The sequence below is a fragment of the Pleurodeles waltl genome, chromosome 1_1 (genome assembly GCF_031143425.1).
Source record: "Pleurodeles waltl isolate 20211129_DDA chromosome 1_1, aPleWal1.hap1.20221129, whole genome shotgun sequence".
Lineage (NCBI taxonomy): Eukaryota > Metazoa > Chordata > Amphibia > Caudata > Salamandridae > Pleurodeles > Pleurodeles waltl.
Genome location: NC_090436.1, coordinates 537,779,713 through 537,798,684, shown reverse-complemented (window position 1 = coordinate 537,798,684; position 18,972 = coordinate 537,779,713). Strand labels below are relative to the sequence as shown.

At 43.2% G+C, this 18,972-nt stretch overlaps 1 protein-coding gene across 13 annotated transcripts in view; it reads right to left on the bottom strand.

Moving 5' to 3' along the window:
- The window catches only part of CAST (calpastatin), a 513,209-nt gene that overhangs the window by 80,756 nt on the left and 413,481 nt on the right, over positions 1–18,972 (bottom strand). For all 13 annotated transcript variants that reach the window (XM_069225757.1, XM_069225792.1, XM_069225782.1 and 10 more), the window contains 7 exons: positions 17,330–17,377; positions 16,996–17,088; positions 16,148–16,240; positions 11,093–11,194; positions 8,986–9,072; positions 8,552–8,590; positions 5,036–5,125 (listed from right to left, as the gene is read on the bottom strand). In XM_069225757.1, the coding sequence (XP_069081858.1) occupies positions 5,036–5,125; positions 8,552–8,590; positions 8,986–9,072; positions 11,093–11,194; positions 16,148–16,240; positions 16,996–17,088; positions 17,330–17,377 (552 nt within the window). The remainder of the gene's footprint in view (positions 1–5,035; positions 5,126–8,551; positions 8,591–8,985; positions 9,073–11,092; positions 11,195–16,147; positions 16,241–16,995; positions 17,089–17,329; positions 17,378–18,972) is intronic.

The following is an 18,972-nucleotide window of genomic DNA, read 5'->3' as shown; positions in this document are numbered from 1 at the left end:
TTCGGTGCCGACGGTCGGTCACCGAATTTATGGGTCGAGCCATGGCCTGGTGGCAGTGGCGTCCCCTGGGCCTTGTAAATGTTTCTTTGTGTGGTTTTCGACGTCTTACTCACGGTTTGTGTATCGTCGAATCCTTCGGAGTCTGAGTCTTGGATCGAGAAGGTACCTTCCTCTTCTTGTTCCTCGAACTCCCGTTGGGCTGTCGGTGCGGACGCCATTTGAAGTCTTCTGGCTCGACGGTCTCGGAGTGTTTTTCGGGACCGGAACGCACGACAGGCCTCGCAGGTGTCTTCGCTGTGCTCAGGTGACAGGCACAGGTTGCAGACCAAGTGTTGGTCTGTGTAGGGGTATTTATTGTGGCATTTGGGGCAGAAACGGAACGGGGTCCGTTCCATCGGCGTTCTTCAGCACGCGGTCGGGCCGACCAGGCCCCGACGGAGGATCGAAAAACTACCCCGAAGGGCACCGGAGCTCTTCGATCTTCGATGCGGTGTGGAATCTAAGTACGCCGATCCCGAACGCAACAATACCGACGAAAATCTTCCGAAATTAACTATTTTTTCCGTTCCGAAACTCGGAGCGACAGGAACACGTCCGAACCCGATGGCGGAAAAAAAACAATCGAAGATGGAGTCGACGCCCATGCGCAATGGAGACAAAAGGAGGAGTCACTCGGTCCCGTGACTCGAAAGACTTCTTCGAAGAAAAACAACTTGTAACACTCCGGCCCAACACCAGATGGCGAGCTATTGCAGAACATGCGTATCTACAGCGACAGATGCCATCGAACACGTGCTTCTGATCTTGATCTGCCAACTGTGGACTTTGAGCTTGTACCTCTTCCTGAAGGAGGGTGAGATGTTTACTAGTGTGGGGTTGGATGTTGGAAGAAGTGTGAGGAGTTCTAATGTGAATTTCTCCTGGCGAGGAAGGAAATACTGGAATTTCCCCTCCACAGGTGTTGTGTCAGTGGGGTGTTGGTGGAGTGAGGTCAGTGCTTGGAGATGGAGGCCCCCTAACCACAGCCACCTTTTTCCCTGCCTTTATTGTTGTTTCCCTCTAGGCCCCCCTGGTGTACCCTCTTGAAGCCTGATGGTGAAAAGGGTCTTTCCGCCTGTGATATGACTGGGAGTTATCTGGGAAATTGGGCTTGGAGCCTCCTGTGGCCTGTTGCCTCCAAATGGAAACCCTGTTTGATGGGGTCTAGAGGGCACCCATAGATTTGGCAATTTGGATGTCTTTCAGCTTTTCCAGCATCTCAGCAACCTGCAAACCGCATTGATGTATTCCAAGGAAGAGCAGGTTGAGGAGATACTTTTGGACCTCCCCTCTGGAGCCTGAAGTGCAGAGTCATACATGGCATTTGATGAGGACGCTGCACCAGTGGTATCAAGGGTGCACCAGATGGTGGCCCTGGAAATAGTATTGCCCCAGTGTGCCCTGTCACAGCATTAGAGAAGGCCTACAGAGTTGGCTAACCTCCAGTTGAGGTGGTCCCTACTGACACCCTCTTCTTCTAGCTTCGAACTTCTTGCTGTCTTTGCCAGCTAGGGTTATATCTTCAATGGCTTCAGCAGATGCCTGCTTGTGGGCTGTGTGTATGACAAGGGAATGTGATGTTATGTTCCCCCTCAGTATAGACTAGGCAGGTTGGAGAAGTCTTGCATTTCTTCTCGACCTGTGGTGTCACAACCCTGGCCTACTGGCTCTTTAAAGTGCCCTTTAGCATGGACAAGACTTGGACAGACCTTTATGCTTTGAATAGAGTCTCGACTAGGTGTTCATCTTCCCATCTTCGTTGTGGAGGACATGATTATCCATATCGTTAGACCACCTTGTGCTCACCTTGTGTCTCTCATGAATGGCACCTTGCGGCATGCCAGAGGGCGCTGCTTCTTTCTGCTGCTCAAGTATTCTACTCAAGCCGCAGCTTTCTAAATGCGGGCGTGACCTGCCGCAACCATCCATGTTGAGAAATCTCGGTGGTAGGTGTTCTAGAGCCAAAAACCACACTGGGGGGTGCACATTTTTGCTCGCACTCACTGACTTAATGTTGGCAAGCTGCGTGTGAGATAAAATCCACCAGGCGGCGGTTGTGAGTGGGCAAAACTCCACAAGCTCCACCGGCGGAGCAGAATTTTGGCCCTGGGGTCTGTGTGGGTCCTCCCATGGGGCTTTGGGAGCCAGGGCATCCTTACCATGCCCCTTATATATTTTTTTTACATTTATATCAAGACAAGGGACTAAGCCCCCGAGTCCTGTAATGGCAGGCAGCAACTTTTTTCTCATGTTGCTGGCAGCCAATAAGAGCACTCAGTCCCATGGGGGTCCCATAAAATAACAGAAGCATGTAGACTTAGGGGGATTACTTCCTTGGTACTTCTAGAACTGTTTCAGCTGGACCGGGATGTTAAGTTTCAAGGATGGCAACTACATGCAGTGAGCTGCCAACCCTCTACAGATCAAATCATCTAATGCCCAAGAGACTGTTCTGCAATTAAGTCCTTCTCATGATCTGGGCTTGGATGTCCCAGGCTGCGGGTGCACCATGCTAGTCAACTGTTCAATCCTTTTAGGCAATGCTGATGCCTCAGTGGTTGTACACTGGGGTCCAGTACACCTCTACTAAAAGTGTCAAAGGATTCATTCTTAATCAACTCTGAGTTTTCCTGAGGGTTGCACATGGAAGTAATGCTTCCATTTACCTTTGGGCATCCCCTCAGCAACCCCAGCATGACAAGGCCTCATTAACTCAAGACTACTCTTCATGTACAGTTAAGGCCAGTGCCCACACAGTGCAGCACCTGCAAAAAAAATTTAAAGACCACCAAGGCATCAAGTGAGAACGACCTAATTACCCTAAAGCTCTAACCCCGTCGACTGCACCCCAAAGTTTAGGCATTATTGCACTCTCCTAAAGGCACAAGAGAGACATATAAAGACGTGAAGCCAAACAGACACACCTGCTTCATCTTGGTCCAACCCAGAGGGTTATCATCCAAGGAAGTAATTATGGGAGATCTTTCAGACACTGGTGCAGTGGCAGACCTCGATGGAGGTCACACAGCCATCTTCACTCCCAATTTAGTAAATTTCTAGCTTCAGCTCTTTTTGTGGTTACTGCTGCAACCAGCAGTTTGAGTTCTCATTAATCCACTGCCTACGAGTTTAGATTTATTAACCTCCTTTTTAGGGAAAAGGATGACATGGTGAACTGGTCTGACAGCATCGATGTATCAGATCTGGAACAACTGGATCTTGAGTTTACTTGTCCTACTTACTTTCTCTGAAATCCAAGCCAAACAAGGACTTGTCAACATGCTGATGTTCCTTCTTAGTTCAGGCATATCCCTGGGTGCACTGAGAACTGAGCTAAAAGCTAAGAAGGCTTTCTTGCCCCTCCCTACTTTTCTGCTCCTCCCACACTGCTGGCATTCCCAGTGTCTTTGTTTAAACCTGAGCACCAGGGTGTTAGAAGCTCTAGGCACCAATCACCAGTCACTTCTGGTACTACTAATGCCATCTATGTGCCCACTTTGGGATACCAGAGTAGGACCTTCAGGGTTGGGCTATGCTCAAGTTCTAGGGCTACGTTTACTCAAACACCTGCGTTTGGGAACCTGAGCAGTGCTGGCACATATGGGGACCAGCACCCAACTCGGTGTTCCTATACTGTGTATGCTAAAACCCTTGAGGATCTGTCTGTAGAAACAACGCAGTTCCTGCTGGGAAATGATGGTGTCCACAAACTTATAGCAGCTTTGATTTCCTCATAGTTGTTTGTAAGTCTCTGGACGTAAAATAAGGGAGACCCAAAGACAGCCCCATACTTGAACCTCCCAATAACTCCCAAGGATTTACTCAGAATCTGATGACTATCTTTAGTATCACTACAGGAGGATCATCCGCTCCACTGTGGTGAAAGCTTCTACACTACTGCACCCATATTGCTACTGTTTTATGGGTCACCTCCTGGGTGCCGGGTGGTGATGCCCTACATCTCTCCTCACTGCCTCCTTCCTCACCACATGTACATATGAATGTATTAATGTGGTATTTGTATAGCACAAACCTAGCCTCCTCTACCCTACCTGCCAGGAGCTTCCACAGAAGGGATTTTCCTAAATCAATAGAGCAAGCTCACCCTCTGAAAGGAGGCAGCCATTTCACTCACATTATTTTCTTGTATCGGAAGAGGGTGCAGAGCTTCTCCTCTTCCCCGATCTTTATGTTATCAACTTGTTATTTCAACCTTAGGAGCTGAAAATGCTTACTCTGCCTCTGAAGATCCATCCACCCCATAAATATAACTGGTGTTTTCTACACACTTTAAGTAAGAACAGTGAATTGCTAGTCAGCGGGGACACATCAGATTGGACAAATGTATCAATCAGGTGGATCTAATGGAGATGGGGACCTAACTACAAATGGGAACATCAGAGTTCAGAGTGTTTTAGGTACAACTCAAGCTGCACTCACTCATTCTGTTCATGAAACACTGAGAACACTTTGGTAGAACATGTTCAACTTGTGGCTAAAAAGCCATCTAAACACTTGAATGATTAAACTGGGGGGTACATGCTACAGATTTCAGGCCTCGGGAAGCTCTTCTTGAGGCAAGCTGACAACAGACACCATCTGAAAGGTAACAAGCATGTGCTCCAATATGGAGGGCAGTATGCATGATATAGCTTATAAGGCCGTGGGACTGGACACATCATTAGATGTTGACAGAAAAGTAACTACGATTCTAAATATTACAGAGAAAGTGTCTACAAATGGGTAGTTCCAGACAGAGAGTGGTAGACTAGAACATTTCATGACCATCTGAAGATTTTGCTGTTGGTGTACTTGATGTTCAGGTCATTCTTTTCTTCCCATCATTGACACAATTTTTGGGATAGATTGGTGAGGAAGGAAGAAGTATACAAACATATCTTCATCAGAACACCTCTAGAAGGCAAAGGCTCATGAATGAATCCTACATTAGGCATGCAATCTGTGTGTGGAAAAAATAAGTCCAAAAGGGATGTACCTTTGCTACCTGACTGGGTGGTACAGGTGAGGGTGAAGCACAAAATCCCTTTGAGAGAGCATCAATAGCTGCAGTGTCATCCTGTGGAATCTGTAATAACAATTGGAGTGAGAAAACCACTGCTGGATAATCATTCACACAACCAGGTACAGTATGAGATACATTTAAGAATATGTTTCAGTGGGAAATTGAGTAAAAGTGATAAGTTATTTATCATTTCATTCCTTTATTTAGGTACCATGCATAAATGTGCTCCACACTTGAATTCAAATATGTGATCCATTCTGTGCCCCCCGTAATCCACATTGGCTACTTGTCAAAAAACAGTCTGACTGCAAAATGTGTAATTTCAGTTCCTTCCGTTTCAGTTTCCATTCCTGTCTGGAATTATTACAGATTACAAATAAAGACTGCCTTACGAAGGCTGGCAGTCATTCATGGAAGTGCAGCTAAAAAGTTAGTATGTGTGTACCAAGTAAGTGAGTTTGTGCCTCTCTCTTTTAATGACTTTTTGTTCTATGCTTAATCACGCAGCCAAGATAATGTCTTTCTTCATTAGGCATTCATGAATGGAACAGTAACTTTTGTCTGGAAATCACTGCTCATACATTGTAAATAGGCCTGGAAAGAGCTGTACTTTTTGTAAATGCCTACATGCTATTAAAGTATAAACAAATTTAAGAATGCACAATGGGCTTGATTCTTGGCTTGTGTGCACAGAAAAGGTGAGAACTTGCCCGCCTGATTACTAAGAATAAGGATCTTCAGGTATGTAGGTCTAAAGATTGTTACTATGGAAATGTTCTCTATGAAGGAAAAACAAGTTTAAAATGCTAGTACACATTTCAGTAATACTTTGAGTCTGAATACACTGCCAGGGAGGATACATACACATTGAAACCATGTATTTAACTTGACTTTCATGTATAGTCCTGGGATACTTGTGAAGTCAGAACTCCGCACAAATCATAGAAGGAAATGTATACTGCATACATTTCTTACTGTTAGAACTAGGTTCTTACGAGGAGAAGCAAGATTGTTAGGAGAAGGAAGATGGATGCCAGCCGTGGCAGCCATAGTGCAGCTCTCTGTCTAGTCATCTGGGGCCCACGCACGCCAGATCATAGAGCCACAGGGGTGTTGTCTTCCAGGAGTGTTATGTCTGCTGACTTCACCGCAGGGCCCATCTGAGCTCTGCATCAAAACTACTTCAGTGGGGGTAGCCATAGCCTACCTGGCAAAACAATACTGCATGTCTGGGAGCGGCTGATAGCGGTGGTGTCGGCACTGTTCAAACTCAATGAGCACAGCTGCTCTATAACCGGAAAAATGGGACCCAAGGGAGCCAGTGGTGGGTTCTCTAAAAGGGCCTCTCCAAACTCAAATTCAATTTAAAATGCTGTCGTCACTGACCCTGCTGGAGTGGGAGCGGTGCATTCGAGCAGATGGTGGCCTCTGCCTGGAGGGAGGTTTTGGAGAAGTAAGGTGTGGGGAGGGGGGGAGAAATCACCCCCCCGTCCCAATGACTGGCATGACAATCATTGGCCTGCTACGCTGCCCGCCACCCCGACCATCTGCTGAGGTGGAGGTATTGAAGGTGTAATGTCCTTAAAATGACCATTTTGCCTAAAGTATTTATTTGTTCCGAACTATGTCCCTTGAATTGGATTGATCTTTGCTTTTGAAACTAGATTCCATATGCACAAATTTTGTTTGGCAATATAAGAAGTTCAGACGAGCACTCTTTTTAAAGCTCCCACAAGAGCGTGGGGATGTGCGACTCCTACCTTTTTGTTTTACTAATGGGCCGCCCTCCTTCAACAGATGGAGGCTCTGTGTTCAGCGGAAAGGGGCAGCAGAGATGGGGTGGGAGATGATATGGGCCCCCCTACTATATTAGGGCTAGCACTTGGTATCTCAGCATGGGGCTGTCTCCTTCTATAGACTGAGCCCAGATATTTAAAAAAAAAAAAAAGTGAGGTTCAAGATTTTATCACAGCCTGGAGGGTGTGGGACAATACCTGTAAGATACACTACCCTGTGGCAGTCTGTGCTTTTCCTGTCAAAATACTGTGATGTGATGGTCAGCAATTGGAGCAATTAGATCTTAATAAATTAGGTAATCTTAATATGGCTGGCCAGCTTTTTTCATTTACAGAACTACAACAGGATTATGGGGGTAGGGTATAGGATCTTTTTTCCCCCCCAAATATCAAAAGATAAGAGATTTTATGGGTAAAATTGGACCTACCATATTTTTGTTGGAAAAAGTCCCTCTTAGATGTAATTCAGGAGGGGGTTGCAACATTGCCCAAATCTATAAAGTTTTAATTAGCATGGTCCCAGAAGACGTGGAGCAGCAGTAGGCAAGCTAGACACAGAGGTTAGGGGAGGAGGCTGTAGATCTTCAGAGTTCCATAGGTATGGGGATGACTTCCTCTCTCTTCCAGTTTGGGAGCCCAACAAAATAAAACATTGTTTAGCTTTTATTTTACCCCTGCTAAATTGTTTGTGTGGGGGTAAAAGGAATGACGACAAGCACCCTGAATTCAGGGAAGGTCCGGCAGATATGCTGTATTTGTTTTATAGCTGTGAGAAACTGCAGGCACTCAAGGGAGGGATGGAGGTGTTTTGGTAGCAGCTCTTTGGATAAAAAAAAAAAAAACATATTACTCCTGTCATGATGCTCTTCGGATTTGATTATCATTGTGAGGGAGAGCAGGGTCAGATATATTTTATTTTCATCTCCTTGACTCTGGCTTATCTTCTTGCAACAGTATAGAGTGCAGATTCCCCTACTATACAACTGTGGTTTGGTCATCTGTTGGGTATTTATAACTTGGAGACATCACTACATAATTGTAAAGGGAAACAAGCCAGGAGGAGTGGTAAAATGATTTGGTCTGCACTAATCATCTGGTTTCCTAATCAACTGAGGTATGATGCTTGGTTAGTTTCTGAATAGGCCTACGCAGTAATGTGTCTATATACATGTGGAACACCTGGTTAGATGGTACTCTTCTAGAATTATTTGACTCAGTTCCTGGTTGGTGGAATTGTACATACATTTTTTAAATTTATGTGCAGCATATACATATAGTTTTCAATAAAAGAATGCTATGTTGGGAACCTCTTTATTTAATGGACTTGATACAGATATGTGTTGTATTAAATTATGTTGCAATTTTATGATATTATAAAATTAAATGACTTAATTATTTTTTTAAGATATAATAATAAAAAAGCACTGGGCTCTTCAAAATTATGAAAAAATCAAGCCATTTGTATAAGTTACGTTGCCATGCTTTATAATATGTAAACACAAGTATCATGTTGACAGTTTTTAAGCACTGCTGCAGGAAACCAAAATTTGTTGACACAATACAAATTACCAGTACCCATTACACAGTACTGTGTGCATTCTTAAAGTGTTGATCAGCATTTAAACAATTGCCCACATAAGAACATTCTAGCTGGTCTATAAAATTAAATGGAAATTCTACCGGTGACATGTACCTTTGGCTTTTCGGGAATCACTGGCATCGCAGGTTTGTCCTGGAAGATGAATTAGGATTTACAAATGAAATAAAAAATGCTTCAAGATCACCGCTCATAAATTCTTGCACTCTGAACATCAACAGTGGAACCAAGTGTACAACTGCTAATGAGCCATTATATATTTTAGGATACAGTTTCAGTAAACATTATAGCTGACTGATCACATTCACAGGAAAAATTACAAAGTAACACTGACCAATCGGCACACTATCAAGTTTCAAATGGCTCTCACGTGGTTGCTGTAAGATGATGAGAAACAATGTATTTATTCCAAATTCCCTTCTAACTAGTTACTTTTGTTTTAGGCAATGTACATTAGATATCTGAACCGAATAATAACTTAGCACAGCACAAATATTGGATTAGGCAATAAAAATTGTAACTATCATTACCTTTCCAGACAGGAGTTCTCTATATTCTGGGGGGATGGTGTCATCTCTCTCCCCAAGCTTGTCTATGTGTTCCTTAGTAGCCTTTTCCTAGAGACATTCAGTGATGAATATATTAGATAACGTTTGTTCACTGGGAACTATCAGCTTTTCAAATAAATAGAAAATGTCTTGAACACAATAAAGGAGTCACAAAATGTACTTTTATCACTAACCTGGTCAGATTATTAGGAAAAACAAGCCAGGAAAATATGAAACCGACTAAAAAAAAAAGCCTTTCCAATGAGGACAGAACACAATGTCATCGTAAGGAATAGGGGATCTTAGAACACATCTCAACTTTAAGTAAAACATTTGTAGCATATTTGTGTCAATAAACAGCTAATATTTGACGATCCTTTTCAAACCATGCTGAAATGTTAGCATCATCTTTATTTCATTTCAGCAAGAGCAGTGATCTTAAATGTTTGTTTGACAAAGAAGGACATGAGAGCAACACATACAGTTACAGAAATTGCATATAGGATAACAATGTTACTGATTGATAGCCTCCTTTGTTTCAGCATATTGTCCACAGGGTCCAGAATCGGATCTGACACTTGTCAATACAATCAACAATATTAAGAAACTGCAATGATGTCAACAAGGCTGAATATATTACCTTTCTAAAACACAAATGCACCCTTATGATAGACTAACAATGTATTCTCATAAGATACAAGTGTGGAATTCACTCCTCTGGCAAATTCAATAACCATTCTAGATGTTGTTTGGAAAGATAAAGTCTCTGCTTCAATCAAAATGAGATCAGACAAATCAGACATCACACATGAGGTGCAAATCCTTAATCCAAATACCATGGATGCAAATGTGTCCACTGCAACTACTGTTGTGGGCGCAAATAGAGTTTGCAGGTAGACAGGTGTACTACAGATGTTTATTGTTTTGCAGCCAAATTGAAAATCTGTAACTCAAAGATCTCCCAGTTTAAAAGCATGCTGTATTACGGTGCCTACTGAGACGAGAATGGAGCTTGCAAGACATGAAAATGTTACTCCAGGGAACATATACACCTGCTGTACCACTAACCGATTAACAAAGACCTGAAAATGTATTGAAATTAATTTTACTGAAATCCATTCCACTGGCGGATGGTACGGGTATCTTTACTTGTCCATGATATAAAACAAAGTAAGCAAAGTTTTGACATTTGTTGTGGCAAGCAGAGCAGTCTGGTAAGTATCATTAGACTTATATCGACTTGCAAAGAGAAATTTTCATCAATCTGCATTCAGGACCTCCTTGATCAACTTGGATCTTCTGGCCTCTGACCAGTAGATGCTGAAGTGAGAATTACCTAGTACTGCAACGCCCAAAAGTACACTCTTAATGTGTGACCCTTGAATTGACCGCATTAAGACAAATGGCCTGATTTATAGTTTGGAGGAGGGGTTACTCCATCACAATGTGACAGATATCCTGTCCGCCGTATTACGATTTCCATAGGCTATAATGGAATCGTAATATAAGCCGGTCGGGATATCAGTCATGTTTGTGACGGACTAACCCCCTCCGCCAAAGTCTAAATCAGCCCCAGAGTCCTTTGTGACATTTCCCTAATTTGAAAGATTAAAAGAAATAATTCACTTCATGATCTGCATCCCTGTCCCTTGATGTGGAGACGTCTTTGGGCCTGCAAGTGAACTGGCAAGCTAGACCGTATTACCTACCGTCTTAGCTATTAAGGACAAATAACCCCAAAGATGTTCATTTAGGTGGCCCTAAGTCACTATGAAATGGAGGAATTCCTTTTAATAACCCTTGGAAATTCCAAGACCTTGGTCACTTTATCGCTTTCGCAGCATGAGAGTAAGGCGATGTCCCAAAGGAGTGGTTTTATTTTTTTTACTAAATAACAGTTTATTATCCACCTAGACCTAGAGCACCATGCTATTGAAAGTGGATATTCAATAACCTAGTCTGCCAAACCCCAGTCACTGATCTGAATATTGAGCCTTTCCACCCTGACATTTCTTTGACTTGATAATAAATATACATCATGCAATCCACTGTCCGGTGATTATTTGTCTCAGACAACCTCTTTGATTACCTTTACTTTATCCACCATGGGCTTGTTTTCTTCAGGGTCTGGCTCTCTTGTGCCCAGTGTGTCTGACAGGAGATCAAAGGCAGCATCTGGAATCTGCACATCCTGGAAAATTACATTGAGCAATTAGGTATACCTCTGTATGAAATTGTAATTCAAACCAGATTTCTAGAGACCCTAGCCAATTAAAAAAAAAAAGAATTCTGCTGAGGGACTGGAGCTTGGAAAGTGAGACCAAACACAGAACAAACACAATGTATTAATAATCTAGATATTTCAGTAATTATTAAATGCAAAGAATTGAAAAACAAAATAAAGATCAGGACATAAAATGAACAAAATGACTATAGGTCATACCAATTTTTTTATGGGGGAAAACATTGTAGTCATAATTAATGTTAGAGTAAGAACTTATGCTTTAATTTTTCACAACTTTGTTAATACAACTGGAAAACCGTTCACAAAATGTCACACTCGTAAAACATTCTTCAATTGCTAAGTTTTTTGTGCATCATACACAAATATCCTAATGCCCTCATTACTTTTTTGGACTACTCTATTGTGGGCCTGCCTATCACTAATATAACTAAATAAACAAATCTGTTTTGCACCATTTGCTCTGACTATTTCTCCTACGGCCCCCCACTGTGGGTGGCCCTGGAAACGAGCTAGTGTTTCGCCGCCATCCAAGTTACCAATACTGGGGAAGTGGTAACTCCGGAAGTGGGGAAATTCTGGCCCGCTGCTCGTTTACCTTTAGGGTCCACTAAGAAATGAGAAATTACTGAGAGGCTAAGTAATTCTAGGTCTGCCTGCCTCTGTAGTTCCTCATTTTGGTCTGAACTTTTGCTGGTGTTCCCAGGGATCTCATAATTCTGATGCCAATAGTTATAGCAGTAACTAGCTTCTTCAGAATTAAATGGCCACTCGTAATGAGGGCCATAATGTCTTCATGTATCCTTTCTTTATTGAAATGCACGTTGTTGTCAATATCCTGTTGCAACACGTTGATTCTAATAAAGCAAGCATTTGGTTCCTATCACTTAGACAACATTTTTTCGGGATCAAGTATGTTTGTTATTCTCTGTTGCCATTAACTCACTCCCTATACAGATAGGGAGTGAAGAGACAGAGTTACTACAGAACCAGACTCTGGGTAAAGGGGCATCAGTGACAGAGGCCTCTCTGGTTTGAAGAATGGCTCTTAGCAGGAGGGCAGGAGGTCACCGCCAACGGAACAAACAACTATACCACAGAACATAGGGGAATGTCGAAACTAGGCACACACAATTCTCACACTGAGAAATAAGAATTGTCAGATTCCGGGAGACAGGGACAACCCACATTGAGTAAACACACCAGAATGTCATAGCCAGACATTGAGGTCTGACCTAGAATTTTGTGGGGGTATGGTAACCAGGAAGAAGGGTCAATAGTAAAGGAGGGCAGAGGGAGGGTGGGAACTTCCAAAAATGGAGGTTAAAAGGAAGGAGGAGGAGAGGGAAGTGGGGTGTGGCCTGAGTATATAAAAGCCAAATCACTGACAGTAGAAATGTAGACCAGCTGGAAGGCAGCACCGATCCTGGTCATAGGTCCATTTTCTTTCCAAGTGAAAGGCACTAGATACCAACAGGAGCTGGGAAATATCAGGATTGAAAAGGGAGGAGGAGTAGTATATGTCCTTTGGAAGGAGGGAGAAAAATCCAATCCAGTACCTGCGGGGAGGGACCAATATAAAGGAGGCAGATTCCAATATATAACGTGAATCGACTAAAGATGAGAATGGAGACTTCAGCCCCGACTGTGACTATAACAGTGTAAGGTGGAGAACTGTTTATTAAGGGAATTTACCTATGTAATGACTGAAGAGGCCTTCCCTTAAAGATTCTTTAATAGGCCTTTCATCATACACCACATTCTAGATCCATATCCATGACTAATCAGACCACCCTCTCAGAGATATGACCCGCTAGCAATGCTTCTCTTTATCACTGTTCCTATTTCGTATACCTCAGCTTGCCACTCTTTTTACTACAGCTCACACTACACAGTCATAATGAACACTCTGTACAGTTGTCCTCTACATTTTAGTGATATGTATGTGATTCCAATATACCACTATATAGTGACAAAACTATGATAAGGACATATGGAGGCACAGAAAATCTAAAATAAACATTTAGTGCATGCAGGGGAAAACATGTAACTTTCAGCAAGACACGCACAAACAAATTCAAGTATTCCAGATGCCAACATCAATGAAGACACATGCAGCAATATAAATATGACACAGTCACTGAAGCTAATAGGCATGGAGGTACAAATTCACAAACATTCACACAGGCAACAGGGGCAGACAGATACACACACGCGCATTTACAGTGATAACTCACTTGCAGACAAATACCTTCACAGTTCACAGACATGCAGGTGCAAATAGGTGGATATCTGAGTGTGTGGCTCAATGGACTAATTGATACGCGGATTTGTGGGTATACACTGATGGAATGGTTGGTTAATTAATATAAAAAATGCATTTAGTATTCATGAAGTTGTCAGTTTGTGGTCTTTTTAACTACTTTAAAAAGATTTCATTGGTGTTGCAACCTCAACTTTATAACTTTAAATCAAATGTTAACTAGATTATTCCCATAAATGCATGCTTGAGAACCCGAAAATAACTTCTAAAGTTCATTGTGCTATGATACTCTCTAGGACTGACAACATACAGACATCATTTTTATTGTGAGAGAGGCGGCCCATGTGGAAGAAGACTACATTGGAAGATAAAACAGCATTGGGAAAAGAAAACCATAACCACCTTCTTTATGATAGCCTTGATCTTAAATGCACACAATTTTGTCATAATTTCTGTACTTCATGTACACTGAGAAGGTGAAATCAATCTCAAGACAACGTACCACTGATATATGAAAATACCATACTATTGGTGCAATATATGAACTTCACCCCTCCTTAGCTAACTCACCTAGCATCAGTCATAACACCTACCATTTTAATACACTGAGGCACTTCTTACTGTTGTCTATGGAATAGATTTGCAATGAATGAGGCTTCTAGGAAGAAACCTAAAACTGGGCTAACAGGCAATGCAAGTACTGATTAAAACAAACCATGTGTATTTGATATTCTGAGGCCTAGGTGTAGGGCTGGCATTTTGTTCCTCACTTTGCTATTTACAATGCTATTTACTATTTATCAATACAACATGAAAATAACCTCATGTTTGCCTACAGGTGCAATGTCTGCAAGAGGAAATATCAGTGATAAAAACATAATTACAAGAATAGTGATCTTATAAAAACACAAGAAATTGAGAAATCAGTGCTTAATTGGTACAAAAAACGAATGCACTCATTACGACTTCGGAGGTCTTTTTGCAAGACAGTGGAAGCCACCAAAGTCTGCCATATTTGCAGTTGATTTGGATTTCTGTTCGTTTACAGGAAGAAACCCGACCCCGTCGGCCTGGCTGACGGAGGAAGAGAGGCGGTTCCACCGCCATGCCAATAGGACTCCACCCGCTGTATTACGATGCGTAATACGGTGCGGCGGTGGCAGATGCCAGGACCCATCCCCTCCAGGACGACCACCTTGCCGAAACAGGTAAGTGGACTGTCCGGAAGGAGGAGGGGTCGGGTGCATGTATGTGTAGCGGAATGGGTGTGCTGGAGTGTGTGTATGTATGTGGGCGTGGAGGGTGTGTGTTTGCATGTATGCGGAGAGGAGGATTTGTGTCAAGGTGCGAGTGAGTAGGTGTGTGTATTGGGATGCATGCGACTAGGGGTACATGTGTGCAAGTCTGCAAGTGAGTGGGGGTGTCTGTGGATGTGTGCTGCTGGGTGGGGCGTTTGTATGAACGTGTGCGGATGAGGGAGTGGGGGTGTGGATGATTGCAGAGGGGGAGAGTGTATGTGTGAGTGGGGGTGTTATGGATGTGTGCAAATGGTGGGGGTTTGGAAGTGTGTGGATAGGTGGGGCAGTGTCTGCATGTGTGTGGATGTGTAGGGGTGCATGTGCCCGTGACAGGAATGGGGATTCCTGTCGCCGGGTGCAGTACCGCCAGGATTTTCATGACGGGGTGACCACCGCGAACATCCTGGTGGTTCGCTGTTTCCGAATACGGCCTTAGGCCTGCCGCTGACCTGTAGGAGCTCACTGTCAGCCGTGGCGGTCCAACCGGACCAGTGGGACTGGCGGCGTTGTGGCGATTTGGCTTCAGCCAACCCCCCCCCCCAACTCGTAATGTGGCAATCTTTACCGCTGGGTCCGCAGAGGTTAGACTGCCGCCACAAGTTTGGTGGTTTCATGACTGCAAAAACTCATAATGAGGGCCTAAGTGTGGATGCCCTAGGATTTTATTTTTTTAGAAACTGGCAACTGAGCTGCTAAATGACAGGCAAAGCTAAATATCAAAAGCTGCATGGTCTTGATTTCACCTCATGCATTTCTCTGCCAGCACCATACAGATGTGCCATTTCCATTACCTCTCATTTGCAGCATCTTTCATCTATGCTCACTCTTTGATATTAGTTTCCTATTGTTCTCTTGCCCCTTCTATCCAAGTCTGATGATGTTAGAAACGTTTTGGTCCCCAAAAAAGAGCACCAATGCCCACTACTTGCAACTGCTGCCACAAAAAAAGCACTGTTACAGACTAGGAATTTGGTTCGAGGTCTGAGTTATCAAAGCATTTGAACAATTCTGTACATGTCTTTATACTTAATTTATCGAAGAAGTCTCTATGAGGTGCAGCGTAAATACTGAATAGCAGGTGGACATGTTTAGCACTACTCTTCACTGCAAAGCAGGCAGTGTATCATGTTATATGTGCAAAATTCAGTCAGGGGACCATCCAGCAGACATAATGAGAGAAAGCCGTCTAAAAGCATGACTAATTTGCAGCTACACAGAGAAAATGTAAATTTCTCCAAAAAAGCCCCAGGCTCAATATTTAGTTTCATGAAAAACACTCAAGTTGCCACATGCTATTCTCATCAAATTTTGATTTTTTTCAAATCAGTTTTCTTCGCTTACTGAATCAGCAGAAACTGGAGCACCGGCCTGCACTGCAGCAGCTGAGGAGCAGGAGATAACTTCTTCAGCACCCGCAGACTTTTTATCATCCTTCTGAAGGAAAAACAAAAACAAATGAAGAATGAAATTCCAGTACCATTTCAGTATAATGTACAGTTGATGTTTGTTTCCCCCTTTCCATTTTACCTACATAAATCTTGCTTTTTAAGAAACACAAGACAATAATGTCATTGTAGTTCTGCAGAACCAGTCTGGGTTTTCAAAGAAGTTTAAATCACAACTCGTACCAAACAAGAGATCTAATGCAACATAGAGCAGGGGGTACTGTCCCAAATCTGTATATGTCAATGGCAAAATTGATAACAAGCAGAGTTAGCCATTAATACACCTGCTAGTCAGTGTCTCTCAAGTGCATGAGCCCAAAGTAAGTAGCAAATACATTTTTGCTTCCGATGCCTGCAGGATCTCTTAAGTGACAAGCATGAGAAACAGTAGTGTGTTGCGAGTGTAAATTACATGGGGTCTGATTTAGAGTTTAGTGGAGGGGTTACTCCGTCACAAAAGTGACAGATATTCCGTCCAGCGTATTACAAGTTCCACAGACATTATTGGAATTGTAATACAGCAGATGGGATCTCTCTGCCAAACTCTAAATCAGTCCCAAGTCTGGCTTTGGAAACAGAGTGCAGTGTATACGATTCGACAAGAAAGATTTGAATTTGTGTTTAGAATAGAAAATCACATCATGCAACAAGTCACAAACCTAAAGGGCAGTTTAACAGCTACTGAGATTGGAAGAAGTACTGAAGTAGAGTTCAGTCACAGAATGAAAGAGATTGAAAACTAACCTTGGTTGAAGGCAAGGGTGTTGACTGTTGTGTTGAAGGGGAGGTGTCAAAGCCCTCATTTAAGGCATCGAGAAGCTCCTTCTCACTCATTGCCTAGCAGAGAAACAGAAATTAACAGAGCTTTCCAACATTTAAAGGACAATTTGTATTGGGCCAGTAGATGATAGAACACATGTTAAATTAGAATACTATGGGCAAGCTAGCAGAAAATATGCACATTTGGGTAACAGAGTAGAGCTGGGAGTAAATGCATTATTCTAGGAAAAAACTAGAGAGGCTGACTTGAAAACACACTATTTGTTTATTCTACCCATAGCAGATTTTTTAAACTCACCTTTGGTTTTCCTTCTGGCTTAGGTAACATTGGTTTGCCGTCTTTATCCTGTGAGCAAAACAGAGTGATGTGGTCAGTGTTTTCTATGAGAGATCGATACAAGATTGCAGTTTAACCAAAGTAGGAAGTTGTGAAGTTGTAGGTCTCTCCAGAAATATTTCACCTTTTACACTAACAGGAGCTCTTCAAATAGCAAGGACAAAAGGAAAGAAATTGCACATGTGGGGAAGGTTTTGAAGCAAACAGAGAAGAGCTAATAAACTCAGAAGCCACACACTGAATATACTACTTACCTAAACAGTCCACCAAACTGAGGTTCTTACATTCAAATAATACCCTAGCCAAATGAGGGGAAAGGCTATTCTGCAGGCCCCAAAATAACGCCATGTGGCAACAGACTATGTTGTTAGGGGGAATTACTTCCTACAAGCCAATAAGAAGAGTTTAATCACAGCCTTTTCTTACATTATTTCAGAATTGCTGCTTTCAGGCAATCAGAATAGTTCTCCATTAGACCCTTCTGATTGAATGCTAGGTACACATGTAGAGCAACAATGGCCAGTTCCTGCCTCCATTGAACAGTTTGAGAGTGGTTTTCTTCTGTTCAGGCTATGCACCCACTCTTTTTTTAATCTGGGAACAGCCCATTGTAAGGAAATGCCTCCTTGGCATGGTTACCCCCTGACGTTTTGCCTTTGCTGATGCCAAGTTATGATTTGAAAGTGTGCTGAGGCCTGCTAACCAGGCCCCAGCACCAGTGTTCTTTCCCTAACCTGTACTTTTGTTTCCACAATTGGCACACCCTGGCATCCAGGTAAGTCCCTTGTAACTTGTACCCCTGGTACCAAGGGCCCTGATGCCAGGGAAGGTCTCTAAGGGCTGCAGCATATATTATGCCACCCTGGGGACCCCTCACTCAGTACAGACACTGCATGCCAGCTTGTGTGTTCTGGTGGGGATAAAATGACTAAGTCGACATGGCACTCCCCTCAGGGTGCCATGCCAACCTCACACTGCCTATGGCATAGATAAGTCACCCCTCTAGTAGGCCTTACAGCCCTAAGGCAGGGTGTACTATACCATAGGTGAGGGCATATGTGCATGAGCACTATGCCCCTACAGTGTCTAAGCAAAACCTTAGACATTGTAAGTGCAGGGTAGCCATAAGAGTATATGGTCTGGGAGTCTGTCATGCACAAACTCCACAGCACCATAATGGCTACACTGAAAACTGGGAAGTTTTGTATCAAACTTCTCAGCACAATAAATGCACACTGATGCCAGTGTACATTTTATTGTAAAATACACCCCAGAGGGCATCTTAGAGATGCCCCCTGAAACCATACCCGACTACCAGTGTGGGCTGACTAGTTTTAGCAGCCTGCCACACACCAGACATGTTGCTGGCCACATGGGGAGAGTGCCTTTGTCACTCTGTGGCTAGTAACAAAGCCTGTACTGGGTGGAGGTGCTTCTCACCTCCCCCTGCAGGAAAAGTAACACCTTGTGGTGAGCCTCAAAGGCTCACCCCCTTTGTTACAGCACCCTGGGCACTCCAGCTAGTGGAGTTGCCCGCCCCCTCCAGCCACGGCCCCACTTTTGGCGGCAAGGCCGGAGGAGATAATGAGAAAAACAAGGAGGAG